Raw genomic sequence first — 21,739 nt, forward strand, 5'->3', positions numbered from 1 at the left:
ATTATTATTATCACTTATTACGTTAACTCTCACATATTTACGTTAAAATTTTAATTTTTTTATCTCACTTTTATAAAATTTTATGTTAATTTTTACAATTTTACGTCAAACCTTTTCAATACTAACTTTTAACTATAATTATTTTTATCTTTATTATTTTTATTTAACATAAAAATTTAAATATCGTTACATATTTTTAGCCCGATAATATAAATATAAATACTTATTTTTTATTAAAATTAGACTTTTTTACTTAATTAATTTATTACGTTAACTCTCACACATTTACGTTAATATTTAAAATTTAGTTATTCCACCTTTATAAGTTTTTACGTCAACTATTATAATTTTACGTCAAGATTTATCTATGCTAATTTTGAACTATAATTATTTATATTATTATTATTTATTTAAAAAATAAAATTTATATATCGTTAAACACTTTTAGTCCAAGAATATATATTTAAATATTTATTTTTCACTAAAATTAGATTTTTTTTTTACTCAATAGACTTGTTACGTTAACTCTCATACATTTACGTTAAGATTTAAAATTTAGTTATTCTACTTTTATAAATTTTTACATCAACTCTTATAGTTTTACGTTAAAACTTACTTATGTCAATTTTATACTATAATTATTTTTATCTTTATTATTTTATTTAAAAATTAAAATTTATATATTGTTACATTATTTTAGCTTAATAATATAAATATAAATACTTATTTTTCGTTAAAATTAGACTATTTTGCTTAATTAACTTATTATGTTAACTCTCACATATTTACGTTAATATTTAAAATTTAATTATTCCACCTTTACAAGTTCTTACATTAATTCTTACAGTTTTACGTCAAGGTTTATCTATGTTAATTTTAAACTATAATTATTTTTATCCTTATTATTTTTATTTAAAAATTAAAACTTATATATCGTTAAATATTTTTATTTCAAGAATATAAATTTAAATATTTATTTTTTAATAAAATTAAATTTTTTTTACTTAATTGACTTATTATGTTAACCCTCATATATTTATGTTAAGATTTAAAATTTAATTATTTTATATTTATAAGTTTGACGTCAATTCTTATAATTTTACGTTAAGATTTTTCTATATCTATTTTAAACTATAATTATTTTAATCCTTATTATTCTTTGTTTAAAAATTAAAATTTATATATCGTTAAACACTTTTTGTCTGAAAATATAAATTTAAATATTTATTTTTTACTAAAATTAGATTTTTTTTATTTAATTAATTATTTCAATTCTTATTGATTTACGTTAAGGATTTTTAATCATAACTTTTAAAAACTTTGTCTAAGTTTTTTAATGATAATTTTAAATTGTATATGTTTTTGTTTTTATTATTATATATTTTAAAATTTGATTTTTTAATTTATTATAATGATAATGCGAAATTTCAACTAATAATAAAAGAAATGCAAATAAATAATTTTCATTAATAAAGCATAAAAAGAGTCCATCAAAAAGAGAATTTTTTGTTTACCAGTTGAATTAATTTACCAATTTTTTTATAAATTTTAAATCAATGACTATAATTTAATCTTATAGATCTGATGATCTTTATTAATTAAACTTACAGTAAGGTAAAAAATGATGACCTTACTGCATAATTTTCCGAGTAAAAGGCCTAAGGAAAATCTTTGTTATTCGAGGTTGTTTTTTTACGAGAATGTCCCTTGAAGGAGCGTTCGTTTGTTCAAGTGTAAGAGAAGGGTGTTTTGGTCATTTTGCTATTTGAACTGGTCTATGCCTGCCATAAACATTTTTGAGTTCAATTTTTTTTTTGTTGCTTTATTTGAAAAAGGGCAAAAGAATTTTGGTAAGCCAAACGTGGCCTTCTTGGTTGGGATTGATTTGAAATTGGTAAGAATAATGTAGCAAAATCTTTTTGGTTGGAATTTTACGCAAAGAAAAAGGATAAAATCTTTTTAATTTTTTTTTTTGAAAAAATATGAGTGATTTGAGGATTCTATACTAAATTTAGAGAAGTTTTAGGAGCAAGAATACATGGGCTAGCTAATTTTCATTTTGAAATTTAGAAAATAATAATATTTAGGAGGGAAAAGTTTTTATAAGACAAAAGTATATGGTGTGAACATTAGTAATGCTTAGACATTAAGAAAATAATGACTTTCAAAAAAAGATAATTAAGTTTTTCAGATTTATATTTAATGCATTGTTAGTATATAAATTGTATGTGCTATTTGTGAATCAAATGTTATCGATTTTTTAATAAATAAATTTAAAAATAAAGAATTCTTAAAAATATTTGTTTTGAAAGATTTTTAAACTTTTATCTTTATACTTTATAATTAAGTGATCATCATATATAAACCCTGAATTTTTACCTTTATAGTCAAAGAAAAAAGTTTTCATTTTTGTTCTCATATTATTATTATTATGAAGATGTTAATGTCACGAATCTCATGTGGGATCTTATGAGAGATAAGAATAAATTCGAAACAATGTAAGGATCTTTATTCTCTATAGGTTGTAAAATTGAGTCGATAGAATGGATTTCGGGAGTATAAACATGAGTTTTTGAGTTGAAAACATAAGCTCTTAACATTAAGTCAATAATTAACATTATATTTAAAAAAAGAAATTTATAATTAATTTTTTTGTCTCTTCTTACATTTGATGAAAATAGTGTATTAATAATACAAAATTTTTTCTAAAATAATATTTTAATTATTCTTAAATAGTCTTATAAACACTTAGTTGAATCCTTAATAAAAGCCTTCATGAAGAAAGTTTCCTACTCTAAATTAGCCATCTCAAAATTATTTTAAATACGAGTATCCTCATATCACTATTTAAGGCAAGTTAAAATTTTATTTATAATAATATTTTTGTATTAATGTCATCTTTGACAACTCATGTGATGAATTTTAATACATTAAAAGAAGATATTATAATTAATATAATAATCTTAAAAGGTGTCTATTTTTAACAAAAACCCATTATTACATTAATAAAGTTAAAAACCTTTATTAATGGGTGAGCTTGAATAGACTTAAAAATTGTTGTAGACCAATACTCATTGAACAAATCAACATATTTCCAAGCTGTTGAAATCATTTGGTTTTTTTGCCCTTTTTAATGTCTCTTTCATTTATGTTATAAATGCTTTGGTGCTGGCCAGAGATTCCCCAACTTAATTTTTTTCCCCTTCATTGACCATAATTAAATTAATAAATTAATGGTAACATTTTCTTAGTACTATAAAGTTTTCAAAAAGAACCCAAACCTTCAGAAAAACTCTACTCCTATGATTTGCCCTAAATGGCAAGGTTTTCTCAAATTGTCATTTGGACATTTGTGCCTCTTTTCCAATGAAATTAATTGATTCTAGCCAATTAGCAATAGCCATTCATTAATATCTTCGAAGTAGTTGAGTTTGTATAGTGCAAACATTAATGAATGTAGACCTTTTGAATTTTCTCAACTCTGATTTCCTAGTGAAGGATTGTGGCTTAATTTTAATGTAATTTTTAAAGCAACCAATAAGGAGATCCCATATTTTATCAAATAAATAAAGAGATTATATTGGATATACTATCTGTACATGATAATGTATAAAATTGGTACTTGGACAATGAAATCATATATAAACTCATAAATAAATATATTAAAAAAATAGAGAAATAATAAAAATACAATGATTCCTAGTGTCAATTTAAGTAATTAATTAACATTGGGAAGACAAGCATAGTGTGGAAAGAGAGAGCATATATATAGTATTATTGTTCTAGCAGTATTCAAGATTAAGAGGCATAAAGGACAAAATATTCTCCTTGAGTTCTTCTCAAATTGTAGCTTTGCCATTTGTCTTTGAAGTACACTCTTCCAAATCCCAATTGGTTTATATAAAGTGATGAAAAAGAACCTTTGAAAGCTAAGTTCACATTTGCTTGGAATCCTCACATCACTTGACTTACTTTATTAAATTATTTACCATGATGTAAATTACAATATTTTAACCCCTCTCTCTCTCTCTCTTTCTCTCCTTCTTCTCTTTTTCTGTTCTACAATTGTTTGGTATCTTTTCCATTAATTAATTAATCAATTAATTAATTAATTATGCAACCTGCCTATAACTTAAAGAAATTTAAATTTAAATCTCCCTATCCCAATCGATAGTTAAAAAAGGAAGTGGAGAAGGAATAGGTATCTAAAGATATGCGGATATTTGGTTTTTAGAATTAGCAATCAAAATTTTTATTACATATGCTTAAGAAATTAAAAATAATAATGGATGACCCAATATTCCACAATTAAACAGACCCACTATTTATTTTAAATTAAAATAGAAATTCCAAAACAAAAAATCACAATGCTTTTTATGGTGCAAGTTTACTTATGAGAATGAGGGCAAGTTTTCATATTCCCTTCAATGGGACAGCATATGATGAACTGTTTTTTTTTTCTTTTATTTTTTATGTTTCCTGTTTTTCTACTAATGGATAAACAAATATATACAAATAAATACTTTGATATGGTAAGCCAAAATGGGATGAGAAAGAATCAATTAATGTGGGATGCCACCAAGGAATGTGCCTAATAACAATGGACACTAGGCATGTGCATAGTGTTGTTTCTAGGTAGCTTCCTGGAAAATTCAGTCCAAATGAATCCAATACATTTTGTTGGTTCTTTATAGGGCTAAGACAGAAAAAGCAAGAAAGAAAAAAAAAACAAAGCATATTCTTCCTCTTGAATGGAATTTGCCACAAATAATGGCAAATCTTGTTTTTGGAAGGGTTTGAAGGGGATGGTTCCCCAATCCCTACATTTTGCCTTTGCCCTTCCTCTTTCCTTCATGGGAAACGTTGCAACTTAATAATTTGCTTTGGCAAGTTGTGGGCTAAAGGTTAGTAGCTTTGGTGCTTTAGCCAATTTGTTGTATTGCATTATTTGATGAAGGCATATAGCCGGACTTATTGTCTTTTTTGTTCTTTAAAACACATTGTAAACTCCATCATTGCTAGAGAGATTTGTATGGCTAAGTTTACAAGAAAGTTTATTAACTATTATTGATGAAGTTTAGCTCCATATTTGGATGGAAGAAACAAACCTTTGCTTTGGGGTTTTGGGTTATTTTCATTATAATATCTTACTTGACAGCTAATTTTGAATTGAACATTGAAAACTAAATAAAAAAAAGAATAATATCAAAAAAAATTTAAATTATTTTAAAAAATTTAAATAATATTTTTTTATCACGTTCGATCAAACTCTTATATTTTTATTTTAAATGTATTTATAAAGTATGCGACATTAACGTGACATATTCACATATCATAATAATGATAATATAAAAAAATCTTGATTTCCATCTACTTTTAGGGTGCCGTGGGCATAAATTCAAGCAAAGACTATGTAATTTTCCCACTTGGAGTCATCAGGCTGTGGAATTTAGTTTGTTGGTGAGATTTGTTAGACATTTTCCTACCCAAAGTCGTCCATGTTGAGATCTTCACACCATGTGTGACCTCGTCCACTTTCCTCTCCAGCAGTCGCCCGCCGTATTGGAAGAGTTCATTTGTCGTCTTTGAACCCTATTTAGGTTCTCCCACTTTCATGGGTAATTTCGAAAGGGACCCTTGGTTGGATGTTCATAGGAAGTTCCCTTTATCTCAAACAAGCTTCCTCAAATCCAAAAAAAGCATAAATGTGCCTACTTCAGCTGGAATTTACCTTTTAATCTTTTGATTTCACCTTTTTCTTTCTTATCACATTCGTATAATTCAATTTTTATATTTGATCCAAAACCGATTACTTATATAAATAAATTATTATGTATTTAAATAATTTTAATTTAAGAGTAAATTTCACTTACACCTCTTACAATTTTAACTTTTTTTAATGATACTATATATGTAGTTTTTTTTTTCCTTAATTAACACATTTTTTGTCTCAATTAGCATTTTATGGATAACTTCTTTTTACTCAAGTTAGACAATTAATTTTACCTAATAAAATTATAAAAATACCCTCAAATGTGATTAAATAGGTTATAACTTTGAATTTAGAGTATTTTGATAATTTTATTAGGTAAAATTCACAACCTAACCCCTATAGGAACCGAAGTTATCCACAAGATGTTAATGGGATAAAAAGATATCATCAAAGTGCTAATTAGGAAAAAGAAACCACAATGTATCATGGAAAGAACTAAAATTACAAGAGATGTAAGTAGGGGTGAGCAATCTGTTAAATCAATAAGAAAATTTAACCAAATTGATTGAGTTTTACACAAACCCGACTTACATTTAATCGACCTAACTAATATTTTTATTACTTTTAATTTTTTTATTTGTTTATTTTGAAAAATTATTGGCGTTATATTGTTTTATGGTTAATATAATCATATTTTGGGAAAAATTTTAAATATTTACTAAAAGTTAGTAAAAATAATAATTTTTTTTGTTTCAAATTAAATATCCACATTTGACTATAATAAAATTAAGAAAAAAGATTTGGCATTAGAGTTTTTTTTAATATTTTTTAAGAAAAAATAATATCATTGATAAATTAGTATAATTCTTAATACCAAAAACTAATAAAAAACAATTATTAAAAGTTAATATAAAAATCTAGAAAAAGTTCGAAAGAAGTTAGTAATATAATTTAAACTCAAACTTTAATAACTTAGCAACAAATGAGTGTTAATTATATATATTTTTGGGTAAGTACATTAAATAAGTGTTTATTGATATTACCTAACAATTAAATATTAACTTAAATTAGGTAATTAGTAAATAAATCTTGATTATTACATTATTAATCCCTGTATATAAATAATTGTTTTGGTAATAAAACATTGTTAATATGGCATTTGACTTTTGAAATTTGAATACCATGCACTTGTGATCATGAACCTAATCAATTTGATTATTGTGGATTGATGATGACTCGATCGACGATCGAGAAGAGACTAGACATTGATGTGGTGATGAGTCGTCGTGAGTGAGAGTGGAGAGTGCTCATCGAGTAAAGAGCTTAGAAAATTCTAAGCTTAAAGAAAAGAGAGTTATTTGATTGTTGTTATTAAGACGTATTAGATATTTAGATTAAAGGATACTTAGTTGTTAAGCTCTTATATAGTTAGATAATTAGATAAGGGCTTAAGTCTTGTAGCCTTAGAGTTGTATGACATTAGGACTTATTAGTTTTCTAAGCTTTAAAAGGGAAGAGGTTATTATATATTTGTATTTGTATAATAAATTTCATGCTTTAAGGGACTTATTTTAATTTGTAATCTTATTTTAATTTTTTGGTGATGAAAATTGTATTAATCAAATTATTAGGGTAATTTTTGTAAGAGATTTATTAGATGAAACAAATTAATTAATAAATAACTCTTTCATATTTTTTAAATTTTTGAATAAATAAGTCAGATGAAATTGATGGTCACATATCTTGTAAATAAGGAAATTTTGATATAATTTTACATTACGTTTAATTGTATATAAAAATTTTACATGATTACATCAATGATATAATTAATGTTTAAATAAAGATTTACTATATAAATTGATTTTTTTTGTTGCATTCGGAAATTGAATATTGGTATAGATTATATACTTATATAAATAAATAAATAAATAAAATTTAAAATAAAAAAATAGTAATGAGATTATATACTATTTGTATTTTATTTTTCGTTCGTTGATAATGCAATATGGACCCTTGATTTGTAAAACTATATGAATGATATACATGCAGGAATAATATTAAAAAAATATTAAATACAAAGTCAAATAATTCAATTAATCAATTTCAAATTTTTAACCAAATCGAACCGACTCGACATAATCGACCTGCTTAATCAAATTAACCAATCTTAATTAATCCAAAATTGTCAATTAATTCAATTAAGTCGATTTTAATCGACTTTTACTCACTTCTAGACATAAATGGAGTTTACCGTTAATTTAAATGCTAATTAAATTCAAATTTTGTCAATTTAAATACATGCAAGAATACAATTAAAAAAATAGTAATACAAAATCTGTTAACTCGGTTAACCGATTTTAAATTTTTTAATTAAACCGACTTGACATAACCGACCTCTTTAATCGAATTACTTGATCCAAATTAAATGAATTTTGCCAATTAATTCAACTACATCAATTGCAACCGACTTTGACTCACATCTAAATGTAAGTAAAGTTTACTCTTAATTTAAAAATAGGGTAAATTGAAAATTTCAAAATAGAGTCAAGAATATGACAAGTATACGTATTATCTACTTATAGACTGGGCCAGTTGAGCTATCTTTTTCCTTTGCTAAGCATGCATCACTTTTTTTTTGACTTGAAGAAGCACAAGTCCTTTTTCTTCTTTTCTTTGTTTTTGGATTGATTAGTAGAAAAATAAGCATCTTTTTGAAGCAGAGCTTTCTGTTTTCGTGCATGGAATTGACAACCAAAATATTTCCCCATTCCTCACTCTTTGTTTTCGTCTAAACATCAAAGTCTTTGCATCTTCTCCAATTAATATTGGTAGGATAAGGAAAATTGGGTGGTGGACACGTCCCTTTTTTGTTCACAATAGTTTTGACAATGAAGCAACCATTTCTTTGTTTTTATTTGCAAATTTTCAAGTTCACTAAGTCTTGAAATGATTAAGTCCTCGGTAAAACATTCGGAATTAGTGCTTAATCATGTTCCGTTATTACTTTTAAAGCAAACATTTTAGGTCTCTTGATAATTCTAAACTAAATTCAATCGGAATCAGAATTGAGAGATAATTGATGTTAATATCTTATCTTTGGTCATAATAGAGTCTTCGTATCAAATTTCATTCAATTTTGAGACTTGAATTATTATAACATCTAAAGTTTCAAGATTGCAAAAGTATTCAAACTATAGTGTTTTTTTTAAAAAATTATTTATAAATTTTAAACTCTCTTGAAACCCTAATTTTAGTCATGAATCTCATGACAAAGGCATCAAATGATCCAAACATCATATGTACTAACATTTTTCTTTTTGCAACTCTGATTTCATTACCCTCGAATTTGTTATTGTAATTAGCCATGTGGAATTGGTGCTTAATCACATTCAATTATTACTTTTAAATAAAACACCTTACGCCTTCCGATAATTTCAAACCGAATTCAATCTAAATCAAAATTGAAAAATAATTAACGTTAATACCCTATTTTTGACCTTAGCAGGATTTTAATTTTAAATTCCATTCAATTTTGGTACTTGAATTATAACATCTAAAGTTTCAACGATGCAAAAGCCATTCAGACAATGGGTTTTCTTTTGTTTTTGTTTTTTTTTAGTTCTCTTGAAACCCTAATTAGTGTCATGAATCTCATGACAAATCTTTAATTGCTACTGTATTTCCAAACCTTATTTTATGAATTCTTTTTCTTTATGGAGCATGCTGCAGCAGCCCTCTTTTGTGCAGCAAATCGTAAAGTTTCCGACATGACATTTCTTTTTTTTTTTTATTTTCCAGGGCTTTGGTGCTCTATCTGTCGACAACTTTTTGTCTCCCTCAAAAGCCCTGTTGGTCTCATAGCTTGTGCCATTTGCTTCTCCGTACAAAACATAAGAACACATGACAGTATTTAAATGGGAGCACTACCACTACCAAAGTTGCTAGGAAAATGATGGGCCTAGTGGCCACAATTTCTTGATTTCTTTAATATTAATCCACCCCCTAAATTTTTTTTATCTAATTTTGAACATTTAGGGTCCCAATTCTTAATTAAATAATGATTAATTAACATTTAAATAAAAATAAAAATATATTGTCAAATTTTTGTTTAATAAATAAAGACAACCTCATATATATATATATATATATATATTATTGAAACTGATAGCATCTTATTTGTCATGTTCAAATGTGAGGTGAGTTGAAGGGGACTGCTCTTTGCCAATACCCTTTTGATACGGACAAGCATTAGGCTTTTCAAAGTATTATCTTAAAAGAGGTTTTAGTAGTGATGTTTTTGTCGTGTATTTGTGGTTTGAATTATTGATTGAAACCCTAAAAAAAAAAAATCTTCATCATTCCATCATCAGTCACGTATTAAATTATGTCATGACTTATTTTAGTCTGTTTTTGTGAAATGACTTGAGAGGTGTAGGTTAAAGTAGAAATCTCACGATAACATGGAAATACCATTACTTTGAATGTTATTTTACTTATTTCATGAACTAGAGGTGAGGCACATGCCTTATTTTTTTTCTTTTTGGACCAAGGCCAGTCTTGGCCGGTTGATGTGGACGAAAGACATTGTTGAGTGGGGAGTTTGATTGAGATGGGCACATTTGTTAAGTGTTTTTTCTGTCCAAAGACTTTTCTAGTTTTTGTACTCTTTAATTTTATTCAATTTAATCTTTGTACTCAAAATCAAAGTAATTTAGTCTCTTAATTTTGAGAATTACATCAATTTAGTTTCTCCCCTTGACGACATCCAAATTTACTGTTAAAGGATAACATCAGTGCTGATGTCAGCACTGGCATGTCACATTTTGATGACATGGCGTTTGAGATGATGAAGTGGCATGCCATATGGCATCGAATGATGATGTGACAAAGGCACGTGGCACTATACGATGATGTGGCAATGTTGCCATGGTACTGACATGCTAACATGTCAGTATGATGTGACAGTGCTGATGTGGCACTGACATGCTGACATGTTAGTACCACATAACAGATCAATAAAAATTTTAAAAAAAAATCTATCACGTCATATGGATTAAATTGAACAAAAATATATACTACAGGGACTAAATCGAACAAAATTAAGATGTTAAGGGACTAAATTAAAAAAATATTTTAAAAGTATAATTTTTTAAGTAGATTATTGATATGCTTATCAATAAGCCAAATATTTAAATGTAAAAAATTTGTAATGTTAATATATATATATATATATAAATATTTTCTTACTTGGTTATTTGATTTTAGAATATGTAAATTAATTTATCTTTTTTTACAAAAATTCAGTTTGAATTCTCATTTTATAAAAAAAAAATTGAAAAAATTTCATAATTAAAGTCAAATTTAGATTAATAAGATGCATTATGTTAAAATAAAATAATATAAAATAACTAAATATATTGATTTAGTTACAACTTTCACAATTTATAAATACACATTTTTTAAAAAAATTAGTCAACTCTTACCTAATTTATCTTTTATTTAAATTTACTCAAATTAGCAAAATATATTGATTTAGTTACAACTTTCACAATTTACAAATATTCATTCTTTTGCAATTATTCAACTCTTATCTAATTTAATTTTTTATTTAAATTTACTCAAAATTTCTTATGAAACGATTTTATTTAAATTCAAATACCACAATCAAATTTTGCTAAATTTAAATTTAAATTATTCATTTAGATCTATAAAAAATTTGTTAATAAAATAAAATGGTACAAATATTTACAATTATATTTAACTTTATCAACCATAAATGCAATCTTTAATCTAAGAAATTTCAATTTAAAAAATATAACTTGAAATATTCAATAAAATAAAAATTTTAAAAATAAATAAAAAATTAAAATGGTGAAGCTCAGATTCTATGGTTGTAATGAGAGGTTTGTCATATCCAAATTAAGCTAGTCAAAACGAATAATTATTTTGATAATTATCACTAACTCTATCTATCTGTGTTCTTCATTTTTTTAAAAGAAAAAATAAATTAATATATTTTGTTAATTTGACTTTAGCTGAAGTTAAAAGTTAAGTTAAATAAATTTTAAATTTTGATACTGTTTTAAGTAGAAGAAAAAAGAATTTATTTAGTTATTTTATATTAGTTTATATTAATGTAATATAAGTTATTCATCTAAATTTAATTTCAAGTACGAAATTCTTTTCAAAACTTTTTTTATAGAAGTAGTATTCAAATTTAATTTTTGTAAAAAATATAAATTAATTTACATATTATAAAATCAAATAATCAAGTAAGAAAATATTTATTTATATGTTTTAACATCATAAATCTTTTACACTTAAATATTTGACTTATTAATAAGTATATCAATAATCTACTTAAAGATTTGTATTTTTCAAATATTTTTTTCAATTTAGTTCCTCAACATCTTAATTTTGTTCAAATTAGTCCATATATATTATATATTTTGTTCAATTTAATCCCTATGATATGGGAGAATTTTTTTTTTTGAAAAAATTTTTAATCTATCATGTGGCACTGTCATGTCAACATGTTAACACCACATCAGTACTATCACGTCATCGTATAGTGCCACATGGCATTGCCACGTTATCGTTAAGTTTTATGTGACTTGCCACATCATCATCTCAAATACCATGTCATCAAAATATAACACATCAGCATTGATATTAGCAATGACGTCAGCTTTTAACGGTAAAATTAGATGCCCTTAGGGAAAGGATTAAATTGATGAATTCTCAAAATCAAGGACGTAAATTACTTCGATTTTGAATATAGAAACTAAATTGAATAAAATTGAAGAGTACAAGGATTGGAGGGTCTTTTGATTTTTTTAAAATTATGTTATTTATATGATATTTTAACCATTTTCCCTTGATTTAGATGTCTTGAGCCTTGGGATATCATCAAATCAATACCTAATTTAAGGCTTAGAAGTTTTGGCTTTTTCTTTGGGTCGAAAGGGATTAATTAATCAACATGAACACACACTTTTTGTAAGATTGAATTAAAACTTGAAAGGGATTAAGGTGAGATTTAGTTTCTTATAATGTAATGTGATTATAAGTAATGTGATTGTAGAGAATATAATATTGTAATATTTGGTATATAAGTAAAGTAATTATTAGAATTATAGCATTTGATTTACAATTACTTTATTAAGAATGTAATGTCAATTTTTAGAATTATTTTTATTTATTAAAATATAAGTTTAAAATACTTGTTTTTTTATTATTAATTTTAATATAATATCATTTTATAAATATATTTTTAATGTCATATATATTATTTTCATTTCTTATTATAATCTTATATATTTTATTTTTATTTTTAATATAATTTCTTATATTATATATTTTATTTTTATTTTTTTTTACATGACAATATAAATTTTATTGACACTCACCATTCATCATCTAATATAAAATGACAACTGAAAGTAACAAAAAGACATCCCTTGAAATCTAAATTAAAAAGTAATTATAATATTATAAAATATCTTTAACAAAGCAACGAAGTTGAAAAGTAAAAATATATTTGACTACATTGTAGAATGTAAGGAAATCTGATTATATTGATTTTGGATTGTAATCGTATTACATCTATTGGTTATAATATGACGATATTGCAATATGATATTACAATAATTTACTACAAAATAAATATTACAATGTAATTTATTTAAATACATTATAAAAAATATACTATCTCTTCAATTATACCTAACGCAACTTAAAAAAATTACAAGCTATATAAGTCAATTTGGTGAAGCACCATTTCCCCATATAAAGGGGGTACGTTCTTTAGTGCAAATGGTACTTGAAAATGTCTTTTAACTTTTTCTCATCTTTTCAAGGTTTTAGGTAAAAAGAGATTTTAATTAAAAAATATTAATATCTAATAAAGTTAATTAAAAGAAGGTCTCCAACTTTGAAAATATCAGCAAAATAGTGAAATCTTTTTAGTTGGTTATATAAGAAATTTGGAAGACATCAAACCTTTATTAAAATGAAATATCTTCATTTGATTGATTTTTTTTATTTTTATCTTTATTCATTGAAAATAAAAAATAGTAAAAATATCAATCTAATGAAATCTTGATTATTGTATAAAAAGAAATCAAAGATCTTGATTTTAAATTTCTTTATAAAAAATCTAATAAAGTTAGCCGAAAAGGCTCCTTGGTGTTAAAATTTTAGTTAATTAGTAAAATCCTTTTTATTAGTTATTCAAGAAATTTAGAGTAAATCAAACCTCTATTAAAATGAAATAATTCCTCTTGATTGATACTTTTGTTATCTATTTATTTATTATTTTTTGTTCTCTATTCATTTTAAAAATAAAAAAATAGTAAAAAATCAATCGAAAGGGACTTTAATTATTCTATCAAATAACCAAATATCTCAAGTTTAAATTCTTTCTACAAAGTCTATATTTATTAAAAATAAAAATTAAATGGGTAAATACAAAAAAATTGGTACAAAACTTCCACCTAAATAAAAATAGTAAAAAAAAGAGGTAAAGGAATGTTATTATTAGGTTATAAGATCAATGGCGATATCTTATAAATTTAATCAAATTCATTTTTTTGATATTTTATTAAAAGAAATTATATTTATTTGTTTTCACTTAATTAAAGATATATATGTTGATTTTTTTCCATTCCTAACCTTCAATGGATATTTAACGAGTTCGGATATTTAAAGAATAATTTTAAAATATTAAGATATGAGTTTGAATTATATTTTTAAATTTTATTTAAGTAATTATAATTTAATTATATTTTAATTTAATAAGGTTCGGGTACCTTATCCGTGGACATAAGATCATTACCCCTCATGTTGGGCTGGTAGCCCACTATTCATCACACCTATGAAGGGCCCGAATCAAATAATCAAGAAGGCCTCGGGGGGCCCAAGTTGTTGATAATACGTCAACGTTTCATCTGTTTTTCAATTTTTTTTTGGCTCAATCATGTTTCCCTTTGATAATCGCAGACTCGCCAAAGTCAGAAAAACGACGATCAAAATCCACGTGAAACGCAGATCCAAATTGAATTGAGATCCCTCTCTCTGTCTTTTTCCTTCTCTTTTCACTTCACTCGATCCTCTGCAGGTTTCTCCAATTTTTCCCATTTTTTGCCCTTATTTTTTTAATACCTAATTATCAGCTTCAATTAGGTCAATTAGCTTTTGTTTAATTACTTAACGCTTCGGCTTTCTTTTTTTTTTTTTTTATCTCTTCAGGATTGTCTGTGCTCCTTAGTTGAGCTTCGAAGATGGATTTGGCGTCGCGTTATAAGGTAATTTTCTCTGCTTAATTTCTACAATTATTTTTGTTTAGGATTGATTGGAGTAAATTTTACTGTAGTAAGCTTTTGATTTCAAAAAATGTGAAATTTTAATTTAGTTTTAGTCCAAGATTGATGTTAAAATAAATGTGATGAACTAAATAAACGAATTTAATACAACAGAGAGTCTTATACGTATAAATTTGATGTAGCCTCTTGAAATTCTTATGAAAAGCGTTGTTTGGATTCTGCATTTTCCCGAAAAGTGTGTAAAAGTTTGATTAAGGTCATGCATGCATGTTATGTTGCTTGAATGGATTCTGTTTTGCTTTGATTAAGAGTGAAGCGATTAGTGAATTTTTTATGTGATAGTCTGTCATCTTGGTGTTTTATCATTATGTGTATTAAACTCTGAGTTCTTGGGCAGGGGGTTGTTGGATTTGTTTTTGGCAATGAGAATTCTGGTTCCAGTGAAGATAGGTAAGTTAAATGAGAATATTAGTAATTGCTGTTTATTTTTTTATATTTGATGTTGATGATGCAACTGATTTAGTATTTGTCCCGTGTCAATAGCTATGTTGAACGCTTGCTCGACCGCATAAGTAATGGTGTCCTGGCGGAGGACAGGAGGACTGCTATTGCAGAGCTTCAGTCCGTTGTGGCTGAAAGCCGTGCTGCCCAGCTAGCTTTTGGAGCAATGGGTGTGTGTTTCTACCTTGTTCAATAAAGCTAGTACTGAAGTTAAATTCCTCTGTCTTTCTTGTCATGTGTTTCTATCTTGTTTAATAAAGCTAGTATTTACATTTTTGCAGGCTTTCCTGTTCTCATGGGTGTCTTAAAGGAAGAACGAGATGATGTTGAAATGGTTTTAGATCTCTCTTGTTTGCTATGTTTCCTCTATCTGTTCCTCTTGTTGTTTCATGTACACTGTTTCTTAGTAATGCATATCTGGTACCTCAGAGAGAACTTTGATCCAGCAGTCTGCTGTTGATAAAAAATATCTTCTTGGCACTTCTAAGACTCTGGTTAGGGGAGAAAAATAATATTAAAATTCTTTTGAGGAAAAGTTGGGGAGGAAACATTCAAAATGTCTTTACGGAGGATTAAAAGTTGAGAATTAAATCTGTAATTTTCAAAATACGTAAGTACATTCTGTATTAGTTTTTATTACCGAAGCATGAAAGGGTCTAATGGTTGGGTTTGACAGTTGGATGATATCTAGCAATATGATCTTTATTTATGTTTCTATGAGTCTGTTCCCCTCTATTTGGGGAAGCCTTTTTAATCCCAACTCCATATTTTCCTGCTGGTCACCTCCCATTTTATGACCTAAGAATTTCTGGTAATTGTTCTTGGGGAATAGTATTTTGCAGGTTCGTTTTTGTTTAGTCCAAATACTTTTGTTTTCCTTTATCCTCCCCGTGCAACTTTGTTGATTGAAGTTTTGCTGAAAATGGATAAATCATTGAATACCAGTCATTCCCTTTATGCAGGTTCGTGGTGCCCTTGAGACTCTGGTTAGTGCTTTGACACCTATTGATCATGCAAAAGGGCCTACGAATGAGGTTCAGCCAGCTTTAATGAATACTGATTTGCTTTCCCGAGAATCAGAGAGCATTTCTCTTCTGCTAACTTTGCTGGTGAGACTTTTATATATGGATCTGGAACTTACTTTATGTGTTATTTTGGATCTTTATTGTAATAGTGTCATTATCTTTTCTGTTGGTGATTTTGTAGTCAGAGGAGGATTTCTATGTGCGATATTACACTCTTCAAATTTTGACAGCCCTTCTTACTAATTCCCCAATTAGGTATGAGTCTTACAGAAATCCTTTCCATTCTAAATGTCTTTTCATTGGTTTCTGCTCGAAAACATCTTGCTGAGTTCCTATTCAGGTTACAGGAAGCAATTCTGTCCATTCCTCGTGGTATAACTCGTCTCATGGATATGCTGATGGACCGTGAGGTACACAGCTTTATTCACCAAATGATCCTCTTGCAAATTTTGTTAAAGTTTATGTTCTGCCTTATTGTAGGCCTGCTTGTTGCAATATGACTCTGCAGGAACCTTCTGCTTATCTTACCTAAATTTCCTGTCTCTGTCATTTACTTAGATTGTAATCATCAAACATGAAGATCTAAAATTTGAAACTTGTCTCAAAATTTGATTGGCATAGGCTATTGATAATATTGTGCAATTGCTTTTCTTTTTAATGAAGTTGATCGCTGTTGACCTTACAGGTTATAAGAAATGAAGCCTTATTGCTTCTCACATACTTGACTCGTGAAGCTGAGGTGAGCTTTTAGGTTTATTGCACCCCCCCTTCCCCCCCTTCATTTTTTCTTTTTGCACCTGAACCTTGTTTATATACGTTTGATTGCCATGCTAATTGAGAGAGTTCTATAATTACAGGAGATTCAGAAGATTGTGGTCTTCGAAGGTGCATTTGAGAAAATTTTTAGTATTATTAAGGAGGAAGGAGGTTCTGAAGGGGGTGTTGTTGTGCAGGTGATTCATTGGATTTATTTTTTTAAACTTCAGTGAACTTGTTCTGGCTTGTTTGCTGTTAGACCGTTCTTTTTTTTTAACCTGTGGCTTGTTTAGCTAAGCTATGTATTTAGCTATGCTACTGTTCGAGTAATCTATAAATGAATTAACGAGGTACTCATATGTTGTTCTTGCACAGGACTGTCTCGAGTTGCTGAACAATCTTCTTCGCAGTAGTGCATCAAATCAGGTTTACTCTGTGTTTTATTTTCATTGTTGTTCTCTATTTATGAGGTTTTCTCTGCTTCTAAATTTACATGTATTTCAGGTACTACTAAGGGAGACTATGGGCTTTGACCCATTAATATCAATCTTGAAACTAAGAGGAAGTACTTACAGTTTCACTCAACAGAAGGTTAGATACTCAAGTGTTTATAACTTTATATGGCTTCTGTTTTTCCTCTATTGCCAATTCCTGTTGATTCTTTTGCATGTTATCACAATCTTACCGGTTATTTGCTGTTGTCCATGAAACAAACAACATGCCAGTAGACCATTAATTTACTCAGTGCGTTGGAGACCATTAACTTGTTGATGATGGGGGGTTCAGAAGCTGATCCTCAAAAAGATTCAAACAAGATCACCAATAAAACAGTCCTAGTTCAGGTCTATCACGAATCATATCTGCTTGAATTGTCTTTCTGAAGAGCTATCTGTTTGTGTCATATTATTTTGTTTTCTGTTTTCTTGATTGTAGAAAAAGTTGTTGGACTATCTGCTAATTCTGGGTGTTGAAAGCCAGTGGGCTCCAATTGCTGTGCGCTGTTCAGTAAGACAGTTCTCTAGATTTGTTCTTCTTCTTCTTCATTTCCACATACCGTTCTCTAATGATTATATTTTGCCAGGCACTAAGGTCCATTGGTGATTTGGTTGCTGGGAATCCCAAGAATCTGGATGCTCTTTCTAGCAAAGTTCTTGGCGAGGAGCCACAAGTAGAACCTGCTTTGAATTCTATTCTCCGAATCATTTTGCGAACGTCTAGTATGCAAGAGTTTATTGCAGCTGACCATGTCTTTAAGAACTTTTGTGAGGTTCATATCATAGTGTTTTTTTTTTTGTTTAATAATTATGCCTATATAATTTACATAGAAGTATCTCACATGTATGTGAACTGTGTTTCTTTATTGGGAATTTGGATCTTATTTCTAGAAAAACTCGGATGGGCAAGCAATGTTAGCATCCACGTTAATTCCTCAACCAAATTCAATGGCTCATGCTCCCCTTGAGGAGGATGTGAACATGTCATTTGGAAGGTTTGTTTGCTCATAAAATGCTTTCTGTTCTGCACTTCTCTATTACTGGGCTATTCAGACTAGGAAATGTATTGAATTCTATGGAGCTGGTTAAATCTTAAAGTTTTACTTTGCTATTTGCTTGTTTCATATAAATACTCTATTTGATGGAATTATTTAATTACGTTGTATATGTGGCAGCATGCTGTTACATGGTCTAGCACTGAGTGAAAGTGATGGTGATCTTGAGGTAACCTAATGTTCTCATTTCTCCATAATGCATCATCAACTTAATGAAAAAAAAAACTATGCAGAGTGCCTAAATTTGTTGGATCATCTTATGATATTGTATAAGATTTTATAAATATTGATATCCATATAGAATATTAGATTTTCTTTATGGTGCTTAATGTCTGAGAATTATCCAGCTGATCTTGTGAAATACAGACTTGTTGCAGGGCTGCTAGTGTTCTTACTCACATACTCAAGGACAACACTCAGTGCAAGGAACGGGTATGCTGTCACATTTGATGTCTCTTTTTGACTTGCATCTAGAACAAAATTGTAACTAATTTTGCCTCTATTTTACAGTAATCTAATTTCAATGGACATCATGCAGGTTTTGCGAATTGAGCTTGAAGCACCAATGCCATCCTTAGCAGCTCCAGAGCTACTACTGCACCGTATTGTTAGGTACTTGGCTGTTGCCTCTTCCATGAAAAATAAAGATGGGAAGCCAGGTTACTCATATGTTCAACCAATTATCTTGAAACTGCTCGTGACATGGCTAGCAGATTACCCGAGTGCAGTGCAGTGCTTCTTAGATTCACGCCCCCACTTAACGTATCTGCTTGAGTTGGTGTCAAATACATCATCAACTGTGTGTGTTAGGGGGTTGGCTGCAGTTCTCCTGGGAGAATGTGTGATTTACAATAAATCTAGTGAAAGTGGAAAGGATGGTTTTACCATAGCTGATGCCATAAGCCAGAAAATTGGGCTTACGGCATATTTTCTGAAGTTTGATGAGATGCAGAAAAGCTTCCTTTTCTCTTCAGTGAAGCCAGCTCAGTCCCATAAACCATTGACAAGATCCACTGCTGCCAGTATGGCAGAGATTGAAGATGGTGAAGAGAGTGATTTGTCAGATCAGAAGAATGAGGATCATCCAATCCTCACATCAATATTTGATGCTCAGTTTGTTAATTTTGTGAAGAGTTTGGAAGTGTATATTCGAGAAAACATTGTAGATGTTTACAGTCGCCCTAAGAGTGATGTGGCAGTCGTGCCTGCAGAAATGGAACAAAAGGGTGGAGAAAGTGACAAGGACTATATCAAGCGGCTAAAGGCATTTGTAGAGAAACAATGCTCTGAGATACAGGTAATTGAAATTTCAAAAAAGAACTCTTTAATTGGAAACAACTTAACTGTTAAAGACTGGTATGAATTAGCACTGTTAGCAAATTTTGTTTGTTAATTGCAGGTGAGTTGATTAACTGCAGGTGTGTTTACTAATAAGCTATGTTCTGGATCACTGTTCTGAACCGTTAATTGGATGTTTTTAGCTATCTGATCTTCTGTTTTCCTTCTGCTTTTTATTTATAGAAACTTCTTGGCCGGAATGCCACTTTGGCTGAGGATTTGGCAAGGACTGGTGGGAGTGGGAATTCTCAACCTGAGTTAAGGGTGGGCAGCGGCTCAGATAGGGTCCAGGCGGAGACCCTTCGTAGAGATCTTCAGGAGGCATCTCAGAGGATAGAGATGCTCAAGGCAGAGAAAGCTAAGATCGAATCAGAGGCATCGATATACCAGAATTTGGCTGGGAAGCTGGAGTCTGATCTGAAGAGCCTATCTGATGCTTACAATAGTCTTGAACAGACCAATCTCCACCTAGAAAAAGAGGTGAAAGGCTTGAAGAGCGGAGGTACATCAACCTCTCCTGATATCGAGTCAATAAAGGCCGAAGCTAGGGAAGAAGCTCAGAAGGAAAGCGAAGCAGAGCTGAATGATTTGCTTGTGTGCCTTGGGCAAGAACAGAGCAAGGTGGAAAAGTTGAGTGCAAAGTTATCGGAACTAGGCGAGGATGTGGACAAACTGCTTGAAGGTATCGGAGATGATATGGGGCTGCCCGAAGATGATGATGAAGAGGAAGAAGACTAACGGAGCTCGTGTTAGTTACACGATAAGAAATGGTAATGTGTTCTTCTTCAACCTCTATTGGGGTAAGGCTGGTTGCGTGGTGTCAGCTTCGCAAATTTGTAAATTTCGTGGCGAACTGTACAGTTTATTGTTCACCATGCATTAACTAATCTTTTCTTCATTTGGATTTAAATTATGATTGCTATTAGACCTTTCTGGGTATCTCTAGTTTTGCTTTCATCACCGTATCTTATTTAAACTATGATTGCTATTCGACCTTTCCGTACTTAAAAATAAGGTTCTAATTTTTCCTTTTTCAAATTAAAAACAAAAAAACATAAAATTCAAAGCATAAATCATATTAAAGAGAATAATTTTCCTGATTATTCCTTCCTATTTTTTATCTCTCTTCTTGGACGATTCTTGGAGTGTAAAATTTTATAAACAATGGTATAAAAAAATATTAAAGTTAGCTATATTTTTATAAATTATTTAAAGAAATTAAAATAAAATTATTTATTCATAAAAAGTTATTATTTAATTTACAAAAATAAAATTATTTATAATAATTTAAACACAATAACAACTGATTCATTTTTAATATTGTCATTTTTCAAACTCAATAGTAAATTCTCACCTATTTATAATTTTAAAAAATAAAAAATAAATCAATAAAAGATATCAAAATGTACAAACATAATATTCGTTACAAAATATACAAAAAATTGAATGAAAAAAAACATAAAAATTAATTAACAAAAAAATTAAAATTAATTAACAAAAAAAAATTAAGTAAAAGCAACTAATTGATTTGGTT

The 21,739-nt window shown here is 28.3% G+C and overlaps 1 protein-coding gene and 1 non-coding gene across 3 annotated transcripts; one reads left to right on the plus strand and one right to left on the minus strand.

Annotated features, from left to right (window-relative positions):
* Nucleotides 1–11,586: 11,586 nt before the first annotated feature.
* On the minus strand, nucleotides 11,587–11,679 carry LOC149526318 (small nucleolar RNA snoR8a). Its single transcript, XR_016352141.1, has one exon. It is a non-coding gene; the product is annotated as a small nucleolar RNA snoR8a (small nucleolar RNA).
* A 3,013-nt stretch (nucleotides 11,680–14,692) lies between these two features.
* On the plus strand, nucleotides 14,693–21,160 carry GC6 (golgin Putative 6). 2 transcript variants are annotated; one of them, XM_021443301.2, is made up of 20 exons: nucleotides 14,693–14,831; nucleotides 14,963–15,018; nucleotides 15,434–15,486; nucleotides 15,580–15,707; nucleotides 15,819–15,871; nucleotides 16,500–16,646; nucleotides 16,744–16,817; nucleotides 16,903–16,972; nucleotides 17,248–17,301; nucleotides 17,420–17,515; nucleotides 17,694–17,744; nucleotides 17,823–17,909; nucleotides 18,047–18,160; nucleotides 18,252–18,323; nucleotides 18,400–18,585; nucleotides 18,704–18,807; nucleotides 18,988–19,036; nucleotides 19,234–19,299; nucleotides 19,406–20,164; nucleotides 20,389–21,160. In XM_021443301.2, exons 2-20 carry the CDS (start codon nucleotides 14,995–14,997, stop codon nucleotides 20,941–20,943), a joined length of 2,742 nt encoding a protein of 913 aa, XP_021298976.1. In that variant the 5' UTR covers nucleotides 14,693–14,831; nucleotides 14,963–14,994; the 3' UTR covers nucleotides 20,944–21,160. The 2 variants fall into 2 exon arrangements, with proteins under 2 accessions (XP_021298976.1, XP_021298977.1); XM_021443302.1 differs by lacking the exons at nucleotides 14,693–14,831; nucleotides 14,963–15,018; nucleotides 15,434–15,486; ... (1 more) ...; nucleotides 15,819–15,871; nucleotides 16,500–16,646 and having other exon boundaries at nucleotides 16,910–16,972.
* Nucleotides 21,161–21,739: the final 579 nt, after the last annotated feature.

Source organism: Theobroma umbraticum, unplaced genomic scaffold, assembly GCF_002168275.2.
Source record: "Theobroma umbraticum cultivar Fairchild unplaced genomic scaffold, ASM216827v3 scaffold_239.0, whole genome shotgun sequence".
NCBI classification, from domain to species: domain Eukaryota; kingdom Viridiplantae; phylum Streptophyta; class Magnoliopsida; order Malvales; family Malvaceae; genus Theobroma; species Theobroma umbraticum.

Bases quoted from the DNA above. Each gene is read 5' to 3' on its own strand.
- GC6 (XM_021443301.2), top strand. From the start codon at position 14,995: ATGGATTTGGCGTCGCGTTATAAG. The intron at 15,019-15,433 runs GTAATTTTCTCT...GTTCTTGGGCAG, and splicing joins ATTTGGCGTCGCGTTATAAG to GGGGTTGTTGGATTTGTTTT. The intron at 19,037-19,233 runs GTAACCTAATGT...TGTGAAATACAG, and splicing joins AAAGTGATGGTGATCTTGAG to ACTTGTTGCAGGGCTGCTAG.